This window comes from Ostrea edulis, chromosome 6 (genome assembly GCF_947568905.1).
Source record: "Ostrea edulis chromosome 6, xbOstEdul1.1, whole genome shotgun sequence".
Lineage (NCBI taxonomy): Eukaryota > Metazoa > Mollusca > Bivalvia > Ostreida > Ostreidae > Ostrea > Ostrea edulis.
In genome coordinates, this window is record NC_079169.1 from 24,054,141 (window position 1) to 24,074,134 (window position 19,994).

At 34.1% G+C, this 19,994-nt stretch overlaps 1 protein-coding gene across 3 annotated transcripts in view; it reads left to right on the forward strand.

Moving 5' to 3' along the window:
• Nucleotides 1-19,994, forward strand: part of LOC125648020 (cubilin-like) — a 123,383-nt gene continuing 103,389 nt past the window's right edge. For all 3 annotated transcript variants that reach the window (XR_007360180.2, XM_056142106.1, XM_048874909.2), the window contains exons 1-9: nucleotides 1-185; nucleotides 1,158-1,287; nucleotides 4,140-4,190; nucleotides 9,322-9,447; nucleotides 10,065-10,190; nucleotides 12,134-12,196; nucleotides 13,892-13,930; nucleotides 14,355-14,456; nucleotides 14,786-14,889. Coding sequence is in view for 2 of the 3 variants with exons in the window: in XM_056142106.1 (XP_055998081.1) it covers nucleotides 82-185; nucleotides 1,158-1,287; nucleotides 4,140-4,190; nucleotides 9,322-9,447; nucleotides 10,065-10,190; nucleotides 12,134-12,196; nucleotides 13,892-13,930; nucleotides 14,355-14,456; nucleotides 14,786-14,889 (845 nt within the window). In the remaining variant the exon portion in view is untranslated. The remainder of the gene's footprint in view (nucleotides 186-1,157; nucleotides 1,288-4,139; nucleotides 4,191-9,321; nucleotides 9,448-10,064; nucleotides 10,191-12,133; nucleotides 12,197-13,891; nucleotides 13,931-14,354; nucleotides 14,457-14,785; nucleotides 14,890-19,994) is intronic.

Consider the following 19,994-nt stretch of genomic DNA (forward strand, 5'->3'; position numbering starts at 1 on the left):
CATATTTTATGATTAGATTGTCCCCAATATACTGCATATATATACCAGCGTTTTGTCGGGAGGGGAAGCGACTTCATAAACATGGGGGTCGCTCACACCATGACAATTCTGTATTTATTTTTTGTGTATTTAATTACAATTACTGAACAGAATGTCCGACAACGAAGGCAAATATCACCGGAACAGTAAGTCACTTTTATTCATCTATTTGTTGTCCCTTTTTAAAGATATTGTTTGTATCGAGAATGTGCAGATTCCAGTATTCCCCTTCGTTCATGTTAAGAAACTGTGAGAAACTTTATACTACATAGTAAAAAATACGTATTTAAATCTGGAAGATAGTTACACCCCTTTTTAACAGTAATAGTTGCTTTTTCATTGTCCGATTATCGGAAATTTTCATTTCACAAATCCATGCTGAGACTTGCCTATTCTGTTGCGATTGGTTTGAGGTTAAACTAATAATGAATGGCCTGCACTGTTCGTTAAATTGACCCTTAATATACTTGAAGTTGGTCGAGGGTTCGAATCACATGGGGAAGGGGGGAGGAGTTTAAAGTAAGGTCATGTATTGATTTGTAGACCTAAACCAAAAGTTATTGATACCTCAGCCTGTTGTTAGGGATTTTAAAGGAAGTCCCTACGCTCTCACGAAATTGGGGAGCAAAGATTAAAAAAACATGTACCGGTGGATCTAAGAGCAACACGTGGCATAGGGAAACTGAACTGTTGATCAAGTGAGGTAGAAATAAAAGGATTTGAGCTACATGTATTTGTTGGAGAGCGAACTTCCCAACTCCTACCAGATTTATCAGCATTGTATCATAAACAGATTATTTTTTAAGAATAGAAAACGGTCGGAAAATCAGTGGTGGATTTAGAGGTCCCCCCCCCCCCTTTTCGCCACAAATTTACGAGTACAACTCGTAAACTTGGCCCTCCAAATGGCTGGGTATTTTGATTAATACGTGGATGACTTTCACATGTGCCCCACCCCTCGTCCTTTCGGAGATTCTGAATCCGTCACTGAAAATGTCGTACATAGTTTATTCAATATCACGGTATGACTGGTACACCCGCCCCTTTACGTATAAGATAGAGTAACATTAAATAATGATAAATAACTTTGAAAACGTATGATTTTCTGCTGTTTACAGGCCACGTATGATGACAGTGAACGGACACCTCATATTTCAGACGGGAACCAATCACAACATCACTTTCAAATCCCTGGGTGGGGGATACGTCAACATTGATGGAGAAAATGTTCAACGGCTTGCCACCATGGTAACTCAGAAAAGGGGATGGGTGGACAGGTGGTCCACCTCTCCCTCCTCCCCTTCACTCACCACCTACCCTCCCTCCGGGTATCCCCCCTATCCCCATCTTGTCTCCCCCCCCCACTACACCACTATTTCCCCTCTCTTCTACTCCCCTCCTACTCACCCTTTCCAACCCAGAGAAATCGTTCTTAAGTGTTGAAAGGCTCGCAAATTTAACAGAATTATGGTATTCAGCGGTGGGTGGGAGTGGTTGGTGGTCTTACAGCAAAAATACATGCAAATTAGATGGCGAGTGCAGCAAAAATCATCAAACAAATGCTGATTTTTAAAATATACAATATTATAAAACGAGCTACAAAGAGCGCTGGGAAAGACATACATACGATCTTTATCAGGGGTAATAACGATCAGCTGATGGCCTATTATGTATGTTAATTTACATAAAGAGAGCGTGTGTTTATGGGAGAACACAGTCAGGAGACTGGTACTATCTCCTCTAAAGTCATTATCCGGTTTTATGAATTAATTACACTCCCCCGTGTCTTATCGTTCTATCCTTGCAGTCTGATAGCGACCCGGCAGTGCATGTATCCGATATATTTCATAATTTTACAGTACAACCATGCACAAGGGTCAAGAATCCATATACAAGATACTGTTGATAATATTTCTATACATGTACTTTAAAAGAGGGAAGTAAAATGGCGACAGTTTAGCTGGATACTGTTTGAGTATCTTTTTTATTACATAGAATATTCCTGGTTATTGAAAAACACTCAGTTAATCATTCCAGTTTTTGTCTCATGTTCTGTTTAAATTGAAAAGTACAATTTCGCATTTCTCCATTTTAGTAACACCACTTTTGATAAAATTTTTTACAACCCTAATAGGCCTATCTATCTTTTAATTATTATTAGAGAGGAAAATCTAACCAAAAAAAAAAAAAAAAAAAAAAAAAAAAAAAAACAACAAAAACAAAAAAAAAAACAAACAAACAACAACAACAACAACAAAAATAAAAGAAGGAAAAATTGGGGAGTAGGGACCGGAAAAGACACGACAAAATTTTCTGGATCCGCCCCTGTTACACTGGATAATCCTCTTCTTCTTTCGTTGAAGATTGTATCACTTATACATATTATGAAGGAGATAGCGATTGCTAGATCGTCTTCTTCTATGAGAAGAGTGATCATTTTCGTTGAAGATTGCTAGATATGATGATAATAATAATAATAATAATAATAAACCCCACAAAGAACAAACAAACAACACCCCCCCCCCCCAAAAAAAACCCCAACCAAATACGTTGAGGTTTTATAAAACTATTTACTGTTCGAGACATTTAAAAATTAGTATTGAAAAGAAGTTGAAGCAATGGGTATTATAATAGAAATTTGATGATTTTCGGCTTTTCAGCTTTTCTAATATTGGACTATTAGAACTTTTACGTGGTCTATTTTTTTTTTAAATAGAAGTTCCATAAAGATATTTCAAATCATTTAGTACATGTATCTATACATCATCTTATATATAGTATAGATTTAACATCATTTTTAGAATTTTTGAGAACCAATTAAAATTTTATGTGTGGTTGTTTTTTGTTGTTTTTTTTTTGTTTTTTTTTTTAAATAATTCAATAATGTTTTTAATTCATTTTGATTGCCTAATCATTAATATTGTTATCAGCAAGAATCTACACTTTTCTGGGTTTTACAAAATATATCAGTGTCATAGTTACTTCCCTTTTAAGAAATCTCGTACTCGGAAAGGCGATAAAAAAATTCTATTCGCGCGGTGTGACAAATTTGCAACAACACTTAACAGTCAACGAAAGTCAAGATCAATCACTTGGATCATATGAACACAATGTTTGGTTGTACTCTGAAATTAACGAAGGGTGCTATTATTTTTCTTTATTCTGTCGTTGTTAATTAAATGGGTGGTGATGTTCTGACGGTGCGAGATATTTTGTTTTCTCTGATTCTTATTTTCATCATGAGATTTCTCTGTTGCACTCCTATCCAGCCTTGTGGTAGAAATAATGAGTTCCTTTTCAAGCCTCTGTCCCGCCTTTTAAAGTAATTTAGACCACAACCTTTCTGGGGTTTTAAGATGCTGAAATCTTAAACACTTTTAATTATGCCATGGATACATGTGATATTTTACTGACTCCGAAAAGGAAGATGTGTACATAGTCATCACCATTATGATAATCATAATGGTAAATATTTTGACCAAAATTGCGGCACTATAATCTGATATTTATCTGTGTTGCTCAGTTTTGCGGTTCAAGAGTTTGTAAAATGTCAAGGATATGTGTAATCGGCCAAAGTCCGTAAATAATGGTGAGTGAGTACACCAGCCACAGGCCCTCCAGATATCTCACTCAGGCATTCTGTGACGTATATTCAAGCAAGGGTAGCTAGATGTTCCCACAGTATGGAACAAAATGAAATGAACAAATTTACTGTTTAATAATGTACTGCTGTAAGATTGTGAATAATGCAAAGCTGAAAGATATTATATGGTGCATAAGGAAACATATAATGTACCTTGGACTATATAAAAGAATATTTCAATATTGTTCTCTAATTAATAATTTTGTAGATTTTTTTTTATATTCATTACAATTTGAGGCAAATTCTATCAAAATTTTAAGTACATTGTATGTATAACTTAAGTGATTTAAGGCAATCTGAAGTCTGAAATATTTATAATGAAAATAGCTAGGATAATCAGTATTGTTCTTTTTTGTTTTTATGTTGTAATTTACATGATAAAAGAATGGCATTCTATTTTTTCTAGACTTTTATGATATTTGTTAGATTCTGCTGTAATTTTCTTTTCTTGTTTCAGATCAAGAGCAACAAAGCAGAAATTGATCACCTGAAAACTTCACCAACTGTGGTAAGTATTATAGGGATGAATCCCGAGGTAGGAAGGTTGTGTAGTATTTTCATACAGACCCTGAAGCGTACTACTACACCATTTGAACCAGACCAAAGCGTTCCATTCGCAGACCAAAGCATTCCATTCCCAGAACAATAGGTTCTGTTCTCATTTAAAACCATTCGTTCCCTCAAACCGTTTGTTCCCGCATGGTCATTCGGAACTCGAACGTCCGTCAGTCATTGTAGGTCAACACAGCACTTAGTTGAGGTGAAAAAAGATTGTGATAATTGCTCTTGGTTTGACACAATATTTTAAAAGTTGCACAAGGCTGGACTTTCCGTAGTTCAAATCCGTAAAAGTTTACAGACATATTATCACTTCACCACAACATGGCAGAGCATATATTTATTTTGGGGTAAAAGGGAAATAACTTTCACCAAAGATTGTAAACTGAAGTCAGCTTATGGTTCCAAGAAAAAAATATATGTGAAAATGGATTTTTCCTTTTGAAACCAAATATTAAGTAAATAACGATAATGTTACTGTTGATGACAAGAAGTTCGTGCAGTGTTATGTTTTTTAATTTGTTGATAGGGGATTTTAAAATATACAAAATGTCAAATTCTAATATCTATTTTAAGTAATATACCTCTTACACTAATATGAATTTGATATGTTTTGGTGGAAGTGTTGGATAATTAAAATGAATTTAATTGCTTACTTGTTTAGTATTTCAACTGATGTGGTGTCATATAAAAAGTAGGTATGAAGTGATCAAGACACTGCAAGTTGCTAGCGTATGGGTGTACCGTCAGTGCTCCCACTGGGCCAAAATTCCCTTTCGCCACTTTTTCGGGGTGCAACGCGGCGCAGATAATCTCATGCTATACAATTATTTCACTCGTATTATTTTATTCATTACACTGATTTTAGCATTTGGAATCAGTTACATTACTTAAAAATAGCCAGCTACCATACCTAAACACTTCTTTATGAAATAATAAGTTGATTTGTTTGATAATTAAATTTTATTGTGGAAATCAAAAATCAGGTAATAAATCATATAAATATAAACTTCATGATGCTACACCCCTCAGTGAAAACATTGTCTACATTGCCCGAAATGCAGATATCACAAAACATCAAGCCCAATTTAGAGTCGTATCTCAACCATTCCCTATCAAATTTCCGTTTTGGTATGGTAGATTTTGCAATTTGGACAGAATCAGATGTTTGAGCCGGTGGGGTTGACTGTAAAGCCAAACATAGATATTGTTCTTTAATTTTAGGCTGACTAGAGTCAGAAGCTACAAGTTTAGTGTCAAAATAGAATGGGGTGCATAGTCTTATGAGATTATCATCTTTATACCGAACTTCAAAGAAAATTATTTATCAAAATTGCTACATCCATATCAATGGTGACCGACCGCATTGTTAATGAAATATTCGAACTAAAATCAAACACATCAAAATCTTATAATCAATGAGCTTGGCTGCAGAAACAAACAATTGATGTATATACATTTAATTTATACACAATAATACCGGTCGGTTCTGTGATTAAGAATTGACATTAATGTGGAGATGATAACACAATAATGAATAAGATTTTAAATGTTAAACAATTGACCACAGCAGGGTACACAGCTGTCCGATTTACTTTATTTATAATCACCGACTTTTTTGCAGCCATAGATTACCTGAGGCTATTATCTGGCCTTCGTGACCAGCTCTATGTGCACTGGGGCGACACAAGATTTCCGGTCGCACGCGTTGACTGAGTGAACAGATTTTGACTGCATAAACAAACAGCCGATAATGTGTCACTGACAAAGGAAAACACAAGACAGATTTTAAAATACAAATTATTGCAAAAAGGGATTTTCGCCACTTAAAATTTTTTTTCGCCATTTTTGAAAAAAATTCGCCATTGGCGAAAATGGCGAATCCCAGCTCGAGCATTGTGTACCGTATATACTCGCCTATAAGTCGGATTTTTTGGAATTAAATTTTGGTCCAAAACTCTATGTCCGACTTATAGGAGTGTCCTAAGAAGATTAGCATTTTTCTGGACGGCGTAATGTATAGCCTAGTATTTTTCTGGATGGCGTAATGTATAGCCTAGTATTTTTCTGGATGGCATAATGTATAGCCTAGTATTTTTCTGGATGGCATAATGTATAGCCTAGTATTTTTCTGGATGGCATAATGTATAGCCTAGTATTTTTCTGGATGGCGTAATGTATAGCCTAGTATTTTTCTGGATGGCGTAATGTATAGCCTAGTATTTTTCTGGATGGCATAATGTATAGCCTAGTATTTTTTAAACAACAAAAAACATGAACAAAATAGTAACTGTTTCTATTGTTGAGAATAAAAAAATGAGATATTGATGTCATGTCCCAAAATATTATTGGAACACAGATAAATACATAAGAGTATTACTAGTAATATGAAATTGATATGTCAAGAAAAAAAATATCATTTCTCAAAACATTATTTGAAACACGGGTAAAAACATTTAGAGCATTGATTTGAAATTATCAACCAATTTTTGAAAAAAGTTAGACCGACTTATAAATGGGTCAATGGCAATTCCCTCCAAAATAATCTAAAAACTATACAACCGACTTATAGGCGAGTATGCACGATACATGTACTAGTATATGGCGTCGGTGGCCTAGTGGTTAAGCCGTCAGACTCTCGACTGAAAGGTCGTGGGTTCGAGTCCTGGCCGCGGCAGGGCTGACGTTGTGTCCTTGGGAAAGGCACTTTACATGAATTTCCTCACTCCACTCAAGTGTAAAAGGGGTACCTGGCTATAGACAGTGAAAGATATTGTTAGAATGTTAGTGCTCTAGCACTTGTAATGGCAGCTTGCACTGTATGCTTCCTAGGAGGCTGAGAAAGTTCTAGATTGATATAAGGTCTGCCGGGGTAATAATGTACATTGATTATTGTAAAGCGCTTTGAGCAGCATACGCTGGATAAGGTGCTATATAAAACCAATCATCATTATTATTATTATTATATGGGAGAATTACATGGAGTCCACCCTACGGGTCCCCGTCTCAGGCTTCCTTGATATCCCTCTCTAAAGTTTGGCAGGTGTCTTCAAAATCTTGTATGGGTAAGGAATGGGTGCCGTCAATCAACATGATAAGCAACCATGATCATTGAATAAATGCTTGCATTCCCTTATCAAATTTAAATGTAAATAAATCATTTTTATAATGAAAACGATTATTATTAATGATTTTCAAATTAAAATTCTTAATTATTCACAGAGACATATATAACAAGATATTCAATATACATATTTTCATAAGATGCATCACTTCAAAGTAAAATGAAAGAGAAGTTTCAAAAGACGACACATGACTTAAACTCGGCAAAATTGGCGCAATATCATCAAATAGTTAGGATTTGTAAGCGTTTTTGTTAAGAGGATATTTGTTGAGCAACAAATGAGTTAAAAGGTTGTTACATTTGATTCCTATTTATGACAGGAGGAGAATAAACTTAAATTAACAAGTTTATCAAACCAATATTTAATAATTCACGCTTCAGGGTCTGTACATTACTGTCGGTAGGACTTACTGTTGTCTTGTATGTTAAACTGAATAATCTGGCCGTCAAAGTTCCTGAAACATTTGCTCCAGCCCTTTGGACAAGTCTGACTGTCACTAATCAAAACCATGGTAGATTTTGTGAACTGAAGGGCCAAAATCAGTGCTGTGTCACACATCCCAACGTTAAGGAAATTCAATAAGGTTGACTTAGAATTATGGAATTTGCTGCAAGCACAGGAGCATTGTATTTCACAAACACATGTCATGTGATTTTTTGTTCATCAGCAAGAAAACTACACTGTGATGTATATTATTGAAGTACTTACAGTCAGTGATAACTTCATTCCATGATGATTGATACATCGCAAGCAGTCCAGAAACAGCAGTTGGCATTTATAGATACTCAATTAAATTATTCTTGAACTTTACTGTTTTCTTGAACAATTAGTAAAGTTCTGAAATTACTACATTAATAATGTAACAGGCTATGTACAGTGTATGTAGTAATGACTGACATCAAAATGCAGATACATGCATATCGGTCGTGTCGTCCTTCATCTTTAAAGCTGTATGACCCGATGTTCATGTATTATTTTTGTACATAATTACTTTAAAGCAGATTAATTACTTCATTAAGTTATTAACTTTCCCTTAATTACATGCTCGAAAACATCTGGATGTAAAAGAAAACAGTGAGAATATTATTTAGAAAGTAAATATAGTGTGGTACATATATAAATCATCCCATAAATTATACAGTGTTAGAATCTATAAATAGACCCACGCACGTCAGGGGAATCCCAACATGATGTATTAACTCATACACAACTGTCTAGTTTTAAGGCTGAAAGAGCGTAACACAACGAATTACTAAGAGGTATTTGATATTTTTATTAAACTTATGGCATGGTACTGTTGTAACAAAATACACAGCTTTACACAGATAAGACCACCGATGATCTGAAAGTTTGAACTGGTCACGTGACTGTCACTTGAAATGGCAGTGTGATGCGGTTATTTGTAGTAAACACCGATTTAAAATCAAATAATTTGGGTTAAAACAGGTGAAATAATGTATGATATGTCATACAGCCTCATAACTACATAACTGCAATGATTTAATAGTGTTTTTATGAGTTGGAGAAAAAAAATTGTAATTCGGACCATACAGCTTTAAGTTTTGTTACCTAACTGGTTAATTGTCTCTGTGGAATGATTAAGGTGTAAGACTGCTGATCTGTAAATCAAGAGTCTAGCAGAACTTTATGATTTCTGTGACTTTTTACTAAAAGGAAAGTTTTTGCTAAATATGGGAAGTTTTGAAAATTTCCATTAAAAATATTGATAGATATGTTGTATAACAATTTTCTTTGGTTTATTATTATAATATCAGTAAGCCAAAAAGACTCTTTAAACAGTCGATGTGTTTCCAATTCCCTCCCAGTTCAAATGAAAATATAGGTCTGTAAATTCTCGAATTACAGAATGTTTTTCACAGAAATGTAAAGGAAGAAAGTTGTTTATATATGTAACTGTCATGCATATCTTGTCTGATATGTCTCTTATTGCTCTAGGCTCCCAGTAATTTGGAAACCCGGGTGACCAACATCGAACAGCGACTAAACAACCTGCAGCCGACAGGAGAGGTGCAGAATCAGCTAAACACACTACGCAACCGGGTCAATGCCCTGGAGGTCAATGTAGGTATAACCGGGTCAATGCCCTGGAGGTCAATGTAGGTATAACCGGGTCAATGCCCTGGAGGTCAATGTAGGTATAACCGGGTCAATGCCCTGGGGGGTCAATGTAGGTATAACTGGGTCAATGCCCTGGAGGTCAATGTAGGTATAACCGGGTCAATGCCCTGGAGGTCAATGTAGGTATAACCAGGTCAATGCCCTGGAGGTCAATGTAGGTATAACCGGGTCAATGCCCTGGAGGTCAATGTAGGTATAACCGGGTCAATGCCCTGGGGGTCAATGTAGGTATTGTCTTTGTCTGCTATTCAGTTGGGAGGGAGGGGGGGTATGTACTATCAAATTGATTCTATAAATGAATTTGCAAAACAGTGAGTGAATTATGTTTGTAATATAAAAGAATATTTCAAAATGAAGGTCAAGTAAAATGTAGAGAGTTTATACGCTAGCTGGATTTTTAAAAGTTTATAGTCCATTGTTATTATGTTTACTGTGTGAAATTGATTTTATTGGTTTTTTATCAAGGTAAATGTTTGATTTGAAGTTGATTATGAAATTTGAATTGTAGAGAAGTTTCTAGGATTATATGTTTTTTTAGGATTCACTCTTCTGACTTGTAGGTGCCAAGTAACTTGTTGGGGCGTTTAACACAGATAGAACAGCGATTAAATTCCTTAACATCGTCAAGTGACCTTCAGACGACCTTAAATGATATAAGGTCAAGGTTAACTACATTAGAAAACAGAGTAAGTAAACAGCAGTATATAAGCCAGAAATTCATGCTGTATTATTATACGTAACGAAAGCATTTCACAATGTTCATACTCGCATCCATACTGATACTCATTCCATTAATATTTTTCGATCTTCAAAATCTGTCATGTTGTAAATTTCAAATCTTTCAACAACAAAAAATGAATAAAAACTTATTGATAATTAGATCCTTACACTTTCAGAAAATGTTATATACATGTACTATATGAGATCTTACAAACTTCAGATCATCGAGTGTTTGGTGCACAGGAGTGGAGCACGATAACTGCATGTGTCCCGAATTTAATCTGCTTCTGGGTCACTCTCGTGGATCGTAGTTATCCCAGCCCCCCATCATGATATACATGCATCATATGGCTGGAGCATATAGTGCTCTCCCTTCCCATATGTCAGTCATTCTCTCATACTCTCCTAGTTGTAAATTTCCTTACTTTTTTCCCCCTTAATGTTAGCAGATATCAATTGTGTTGATAAGTTACAGATTAAGTTTAAATTTGAATCACCCTAATTCAGTGTTTTTCATACATAAGAATTACTTCCTTATTTAGGCATTTTTTTCTCACAAAAATTGTCAAAATTCATGTGTTTCAGGTCATGTGCAAGATCTGCTCTTATTAATTTACTTTCTGCAGAATTATGTCTCTTGGACTGTGAAAAATGTGACAGAAATTAGGGTTTTTGTTTCACTAGTACTAAACATGCTATAATTTCAGATATTGAGCTGATTTAAGGCGTGTAGTTGTATATTGATGTGTTTGAGATTAAGTTTAAAGTTTTATTGAATTGACTTAGTACTTGTAGTAATGTCTTGACCCTTAGACTTTGAAAATCCCTAGACATCACAGCTTATAGTCAGTTAGCCGAGTTATGGTGTGCAGTTTTTTACTGATGTGTTACAGAGTTTAAGTTTTATTCTATATGACTATTGTCAGCTTACATATTGGCCTTATACTATGTGAATTTCAGATGAGCTGATAGTGAATGTGTCAAGATCCAACTCTCAACTTTTTGTTCCAATGGACATGTTCGTTTATCATCAGGGGACTCATCTAGTTTATGATAGCTACATGAATTGACTTGTAGGATGGCCATGAGTGTGTTAGATTTTGACAATTGCCTCCTGTCTCAGATTGTAGTAAATAGTACATGATGGATAACTCAGATCGACTTTTATATCCTCTAATACTTAAGTTACTTGTCAGTCACACATCCAAATTTGTCAGCTTGTAATGTCTCTACCTGAGTGAAAAATAATTCTCAAATGGGACTTTTAAAACAGCATACAAACAAACCTTTGACCTCTACTGAACTAATCTTGTATCTATCCTTATGTCTATAATGACGTGCATGTGTCCGTTTTTAAAGGATTGATATCATTTGCTCAAGTATTACTCTAGATTCCTTGTTTTACATTCGAATTTAAAATGGTGAAATGACTCGTGTATATCAAATCACATGAACATGAATTCACGTGTCTTCTGTGAATCAAGAGTTCTTGCATGTATTTTAATGACCAAAAAAAAAAAAGAAAAGAAGAAAATAATATAATGATAATATTGGTAAAAGCAAATAATTTTATTCTGTTAGTGTTACCTATTGCGAAATTATGCAGTGATCAATTCCTTGCATATTTTTAGGAATTAATTTATAGTATACAAGAGGGAACAAAAGAGAAAATTGGTATATTAAGCTTACCATAGCAAGAGTGCAAATCTACATTACCCAATATATGAATACAGCAAGGTTTTAGGGGCTTTGTATTACATATAGATATTGTTAGCATGCTCTTCCATTCTGCAGGTATCCAGCATACAGGATCAGGTCTCCAGTGATGATACTGATGTTCAGACGAGAGTGAGTACATTTTGTGGACTTGACTATGATCTTTATTATAAGAATGATCTTCTTTTCTTAGAATCGATCCAGTAACAGGCAAAACCGGAGATGGAATAGAAGAATCAACCAAGTCCGGAACAGGGTGACGCTTTATAAGCCATGCACCTTGAGCAAAATAACCCTCCAATGTTTACTTTGTCAAGTTTTCCATTTGTTTGCAGCACAATCCCAAATTATATTGAATTGATTTACGTAAAATCTCAACAGACACCTTTAAGTTAATGAATGAGACACCTGACTAATAAATAAACAAAACCAACCGTAATTCCAAACCATTGCAAATTGAATTGAACGAATGTGCTTAAAAAAATCCAATTTGGTGCTTTAAAAGTTTATTGTTTTAATGGCTTAATTATGTTATTTATTTGCATTTGAAATGTATTCACAAACTGGCTGGGGAAATTAAATTGCATGTTTATTTAGCAATGAAAAATTTTCATATCCACTGCTGTGCATGGGGCATATTTGTTAGGTACAGCCTAGACGTCCAGATGTCCACAACATCACAATAAATGTTAGCAAGTGTAAATTTGCATATCCTGCAGATGTTTTTTCTCGGATCTATATTTGATAAGTTATATCCAATTGACGCTTTCCTTTGTGTTTATTTTAATCATAAACTAAAGTGAGGTTTCCCTGTTGTCTGTTTGCCTGGTGCAAACTTCTCATCTTCTCAAGATTTATAATACAGGGCTAAATTAAGCAAAACTTCACATAAAATAATCTAAGGTGAAGGGAATTGTGATCTCAGGGACAAGATTAGTGCCACAATCTTCTCAAGAACCTCAATTGTACAATTTGTAAAATTGATATGTGATTATACAATTTTGAATGTTGATTCAAATGTGTTTACATCATGACCCCAGGAGTGCATTGCCTATATTAGGGCTTCAGAGTTTCACCAAAAAAAAAAACACTTTGAAAAATATTCACATGAACAATAATCTAAGGGTCCAATATGCCTTAATGTGCAAGTATTTTTTTTTTATAGAATCAAGTCAGGGCTGGGTCACAAAAGAGGTTTAAAGTTTTAATTAGGAAGGATTGCATTGGAAAATTATTTGAAAATCCTCTTCTTAAGGACACAATGTCAAATTAAAATGCATTCATCTTTATATAGTGACAGTGTAGATTCATGACCACACCAGGACTGTGGTGTGTGTGGGTGTGTGGGTGGGGGTGGGGGGGGGCATCTTCTCAAGAACCAGAACTTAAAATTGATATTCAAACATCCTTATGTAGTGTAGATTCAGATACTCATTCAAACTGTGACCCCTGGGTTTCAAAAAGACAAGAGCTCCAAGAGGGTTTTAAAGGCTTACATTCTTTGAAGAAAAAATCTTTGAAAATCTCTTGCAAGAACCACATAGATTCAGTAGTGAAATTAATGAGCAAGATTTCTCATGCAGTATTGATTTTTTTTGTTCACTCAATCATCACAGCTTGAATCACAATCGGACCGTATATGATGTTTGATATTTACAGGGGAGGGTGATGCAAATGAATACTTGCATATAATAGATTTTAGTATGTAAGGACTGGCAAATTTTGCATGTTAATTATACATTAAATATTGTGGATTTAATTTGCATGATATCTAATTGTTCACAGCATGCAATGCAAAGTATTACAGGATATCGTGTTTCCGTTTTTGATTTAAATGAAAAAAAAAAAAAGAATTTCAAAAAATATTTAAAGGAATTGTCATTTTAAGTTCAATTTGACGTGTCAAGATCAGTTTTAGAAATGACTTTTCTCTCCTTTTTTAATTGTCCAGGTTTCTACTCTGGAGGATACCGTCCAGTCTCTGCAACAGGTTAGCGAGAGCCAAATACTACGTTAAATCTTAATGAATCAATGTTGAATGACTAAGACTTTTCATGTATAGTATTTGAATCTTTACTGTATAATGATCTTGCCTTTTTATGTATTTTGCCATATGGCGAGTGTCTAATGGTAATCACTGTCTGTCCTTCTGTTCGTCCATCAGTATTTTCTATGGCATGCGATAACTTAAGTTTCCTTGGGAAGATTTTCATAAATTTTACACACACAATACTTGGATTAGATAGAGGAAAATTCTTGTTGATTTTCAGATTTATTGGTTTTTTCCTTACAGAGTTATGTGACTAAGAATTTTCTAAAATTTGAATATTCATTGTGGTCCTTTCCTGACTTGTCAGTTTTCTAGTGTGACTTTTACACAAATTAACTCTAACAAGCATGGCTCGACTTTTCAGCTGCTCACCCAAAATGAATGCAATTCAAACCCATGTAGGAACGGAGGATCGTGTGTGGACCGATACAATGGCTTCTTCTGTCAATGTCCCCCGTCTTGGAAGGTAAATTCAACCCTAAACTAGTCAGAAAGTTCATTAATAATTGGTAAATTAGATATTTACAATGGTGTGATAAATAATTTCATGAAGGGGGATTCAGATTCTAAAAGTGAGATTAACCTAAGCACTTGATGGGGTACTAATGGATTCAGGTTGGGATCTGATACGTGGATTGACTGACACAGGCATCACTCTGGACAACACTTGACTGATTATGGTGCTAAATTTTGTTTGTGTTGAGTAAAACTGATTGATGTTGACTAGGGGAATCATGCTTTTAATGCATCCTTTTTCAGTTTGGATGATATCTGTATTGACTCTGACTTTTGTAGGGCACCTTGTGTGATGTAGACGTGAATGAGTGCTCAGAGTTTGCTGGGACGGACCTCGGATGTCAGAATGGGGCAACATGTGTCAACACTCCAGGAAGTTTTACGTAAGTTGCTTAATGTACCTTGTATGGATTTCATACCAGAGTTAATATATGTCTTGTGTCTTTTAAAGTCAGCATTTCTCAAATTGTTTGGTTGTTATAATGATCTAATTTGCAAATATAACCTGTCATTGAGTCTGACGTGTTTCACACCTACTGTTGGCTGTTCTTTACATACTGATTTTACCATGGATTACTTTGTTTACCTGATCGAGATACAGGACTCACAGTGGGTGTGACCGGTCGACAGGGGGTGCTTACTCCTTCTGGGCATCTGATCCCACCTCTGGTATATCCAGAGGTCTATGTTTGTCCTTCTTCTAACTTTATAGGATTTATGAGATTGATCAGTATTCGTTATCTTCACTTGTACTTATGACCAGACATTTTGGTGCTCTGAGATTGGTAGTCCTGATATCAAGAACAGCGGGTTACAAAGTATAAATGGTCCATTTTGTGAAGTTCTGAAACCATTTAATGTTACGTGATGGTGGATCTCGATGAACATAGCCACTAATTATTTGTAGACTATATCCAACTTGTATTTTCTGAGTGACCAGGTTATGGTTCTTGCAGCGGATTTATTTGTCAATAACTATAGCTTCTATATCTGCCTGAGTGATTCTTATGGTGACTTCATAAAATCCTTATATCCTTTATCAAATAAAGTGTTTGAGTTCAGTCGGATGTGCATGATGACAATAATTCAGGTAATTTGCTAACAATAAACTGACACAATTGATTTCTTCTCTTCTTTATGAATTTTAACGTGGCCAGAAATCTCAAGTTTTAGTTGTGCACATGGTGCTGCACCACATGAAATGAAAGAATTTAAAGGCAGATAACCAGTTACACAAGATGTGGTTTGTTTTTTTTTGTTTTTTTTTATTTGCAAAATTTAGTATTTGATAATGACATTCATACATACATTCACACACATAGTTAGTTATAATAACATAATAAGGTTGACAGTACCAAGTAAAGAGAGGAAAGGCATTAATCAAAAATATTTTTCCATACAGCCCAGATTGTACTGAATTTTTTAAAATTACAGTTTTTTGAAAATATACAATGTTCAATTTCATATTTCATCTTAATATATTGTAATACACCCTCAAAAGATGGTGATCTGTTTTGTTTGCAACATAAAAATATATATTGCTTGGTATATAAAATTATGAAATTTATTACTTTGTTGGAATTTTGTAATGGACAATCACCAAAAATAATATTAAAAACATTGAAACCAATTCTATTTGTTGTTCTCTCATAAATATGTAAGCTTAGTTGGTTCCACAAAGTTCCTATTTTGTCGCAAAACACAAAAATATGTTCAATGTTTTCAGAGCTGTGTCCACAAAATGAGCAAATATCATTATCCACAACTTTGATTTTTTTTAAGTAACTTTTAACAGGTATAATTCTATGTAGAATTCTGTATTGCAACCATTGTGCTGCTGAATCTGACGTTAATTTAAAACATATTTCAAAAACTTCCTTGGTAATGATATCTCTATAGCCCCTCAAAAATGGACATGAATTCCATTTAGCAATTGAAGTCGGAATTTCTTCTTTATAAGTAATGTTCTTATATATATAATTTGTGCATTTCTTATGCAATAGTATATCTTCATAGTGAAAAGGTGTGGATGGACCATTAGCATATTTTCTCAACTCTTTCGACACACATAATTTTTTTGCCATCGTAGAAATAGAATTTATAATACTGTTGTATTGCATAAAACAAACATGATCAATATCAAATTTTTTTTCAAATCTATCCATTGTTAGAAAAACACCGTTAGAGTCTACAAAATCATTGACTGTCTTGACACCTTTTTCATACCACTTTTTTACAAACACATATGATTTGCCAACTTTAACTTTTGAATTGTACCATATTGGAACATTTACAAAATTCATTTGTGTCCGAGAATTCAATGTCAAATGTAAACTCATTACCTTCATCCATGAAGTAAAAACATCAGTCCAAAATGGATTAAAAGTATTTTTTAGCAGACAATATATATATTCATCCCCAAAATCTAAGATTTTATTCACCACTCCTTTTCCATAAGAAGCTTCAAAAATGTTCATCCAGGATGGGTTGCATGTTGATACTTTTTGAATCCATGAGCACTTTAAAGATATTATGAAATTATTTATATTGGTCATGTTAAGCCCACCCAACAAGCATTTTTGAGTAACCGTTACTCTTTTAACTTTATCACATTTTGCTTTCCATATAAATCTAAAGAGTTCCTGTGTTAATGAGTTTATGATTTCTTGACTGGGATTTGGTAGTGCAGAAAATAGGTGATTAAGTTTTGGGAGGAGAAGCGTTTTAATGACTGTGACTCTTCCTATGGGTGTTAAAATCCTTCTACTCCACTGCTTTATCATTGCATGAATAGTAGGAATCTGAGGAATAAAATTTAATTCTACAATTTTTTCTAGATCAACTGAAAAATGTATTCCTAGGAGAGTGAAGCTTGTGGATCCCCAGTCTAATTTCCATCTTGGGTGATGATAGACATCAGCAGAAAATTTTTTTGCTCCAATCCAAATAATTTTTGTTTTGGAGCTGTTTATTTTTAATCCTGATAGCTTTGAGAAGAATTCTAGGGTTTCCAAAGCATTAAAAAGTGATTTATCTGAGCCATCAAGGGTCAAAGATGTATCATCCGCGTACTGAGACATTTTATGTTCTTTATCATTGATAACTATACCTTTAATATTTTTATTTTGTTTAATCAAAATAGCAAGTACTTCTGCACATAGAATAAATAAGTATGGGGCAATAGGGTCACCCTGACGGCACCCTCTCTGAATGTCGAATTGTTCAGAGAGCTTTCCACATTGTAGAACTGAGGCTTTGATATTGGTATTTAGAATTTTAACCCAAGTAATTACATTGTTACCGAAACCAAAGAAATCTAAGACCTTATATATAAACGACCATGATATTGAGTCAAATGCTTTCTCAAAATCTATAAGCATAAGCAAGCCTGGTAAATTATGTTTTTCTGTATATGCCATGAGGTCATATATAAATCTAGTATTTTCCCCTATATATCTACCTTTTATGAAGCCAGTTTGTGTATTAGAAATAAGATAATCTAAAGTACTTTTAATTTTTTGGCTAATACAGCCTGATATTAATTTATATAACACATTAAGTAGAGTGATAGGCCGCCAATTCTTAAGGAATTGCCTTGGTTTATCACCCTTTGGTAAACAAGAAATGATACCAAGTCTCTGTGAGACTGGTAAATATCCTTGCCTAAAGATTTGATTAATAGCACCAGTAATATAAGCCTTAAGATCATTCCAAAAAAATTTAAAAAATTCTGTTGTAAATCCATCACTGCCTGGAGACTTATTGTTTTTCATTTCTTTAAGCACTTGAAAGATTTCACGCTCACCAATATCTTTTTCCAGATCCATGGAAGTTTTTTGATCAAGTCTAGGTAATTTTGTTAAAGTTAATATATCATTCAGGTCCATATTGATCAAATCAGAGTCGTAATTCTTATATAGGTTTTCATAAAACTGTTTGATTTCTTTCAGAATATCTGATTGATTATAAATAATCCCATTATCTTGGGTTTCTATTTTTTTAATTGTCTTATTTAAATAGTTTCTTGCCTCTAGATGACAAAAATATTTTGTGGGTTTTTCCCCTTCTTCAATCCATTTGGCTCTAGAACGCACAAAGTGACCTTTTAATTTTTCCTTTCTTATATTTTCCAATTGTTTTTGTTTTTCTTCCAATACCCCAAGCTCCTCTGAGTCATTGGTTTCGATTTCATTGATTTCTTCTATCAAACTGGCTTCTAAAGTATTTCTTTCTCGTTTTTTGTAAGATGAGTAAGAAATTGTCATTCCACGTATTTCCATAAGTAAGGTTTCTAGAAATAAAGCATCATCAAGCTCAGAATTCTCATCTTGAGAGTCATGGGAATATTGTGTTTTTACTAATTGAATATGTTGTTTTACCTTTTCAACAAAGACTTTATCATATAAAAGTAGGTTATTGAACTTCCATAAACCCCGCCCTCTCTCAAATGTGTTAAATCTGAACTCGATGACTACTATTGAATGGTCAGATCTATAACCAGATCTAATTGAACAGTCTTCAGTGATATTGGTAAAGTTTTCTGAGATTAAGATATAGTCCAGGCGTGCTTGCTTAAATGGCTTTTTTTTCCTCCATGTATACAATTTATTACATGGTTTGAGAACTCGCATATAGTCTACTAAATGTAAATCATTCATGACCTCAATAAGCATATCCTTTGCCTTGGGATTATTTACATGACAATAATTTTGAGTATCCAGAGCTTGATCCAAAGCTATATTAAAATCTCCACACAATAAGAAGTAATCATTATCGAAATCTATAAAACATTCTCGTACTTTTTCATAAAACTCTGGACAATCAACATTAGGTCCATATATGTTAACTAATGTTGTTCTATTGTTATTAATACTTAAATCAATTGCTAATAAGTTTCCATTGGAGTCCTTCTTTTCTTTGTGTAATTCAAGTTCAAAATTATTGTTAAAAAGTATTGCAACACCTCTGGAGTTGGAAGAAAAAGAATTAAAAACACATTTGTATCCCCATTGTGCTTCTATGCAAGCCTCTATATCACGTGTGAAATGAGTGTCTTGTAAGCATACAATAGAAAATCCTTTTGTTTTATAAAAATTTAAAACATCTTGCCTTTTGGATGGAGTAGAAAGCCCCTGACAGTTTATAGTAACCACCTTTACAGTATCAACCATAACAATAATCGTAGAAACACATACATACATGCATTCACACAGTAATGGCCTAATATAACAACAGAAAACATGAGAAGAAAAAAAGTGAAAAAGTAAAATAAAACAGAAATAAACAGGTCAAGAATAACACTGCAATCTGCAGGGAAACACCTGATACTCGTTACCGGAAGTCTATTGGGCGAGTTAAATGTAAGGTTCAGTCCGAGAAAATACCAAGTTCCCGGAAAAGTCTTATTTCGAGTTTTTCTTTATTTTAGTCGGCAGATCGTCGGTGATATCGAATTTTACCTTACGATTATTTGACTTTAATTTGGCAT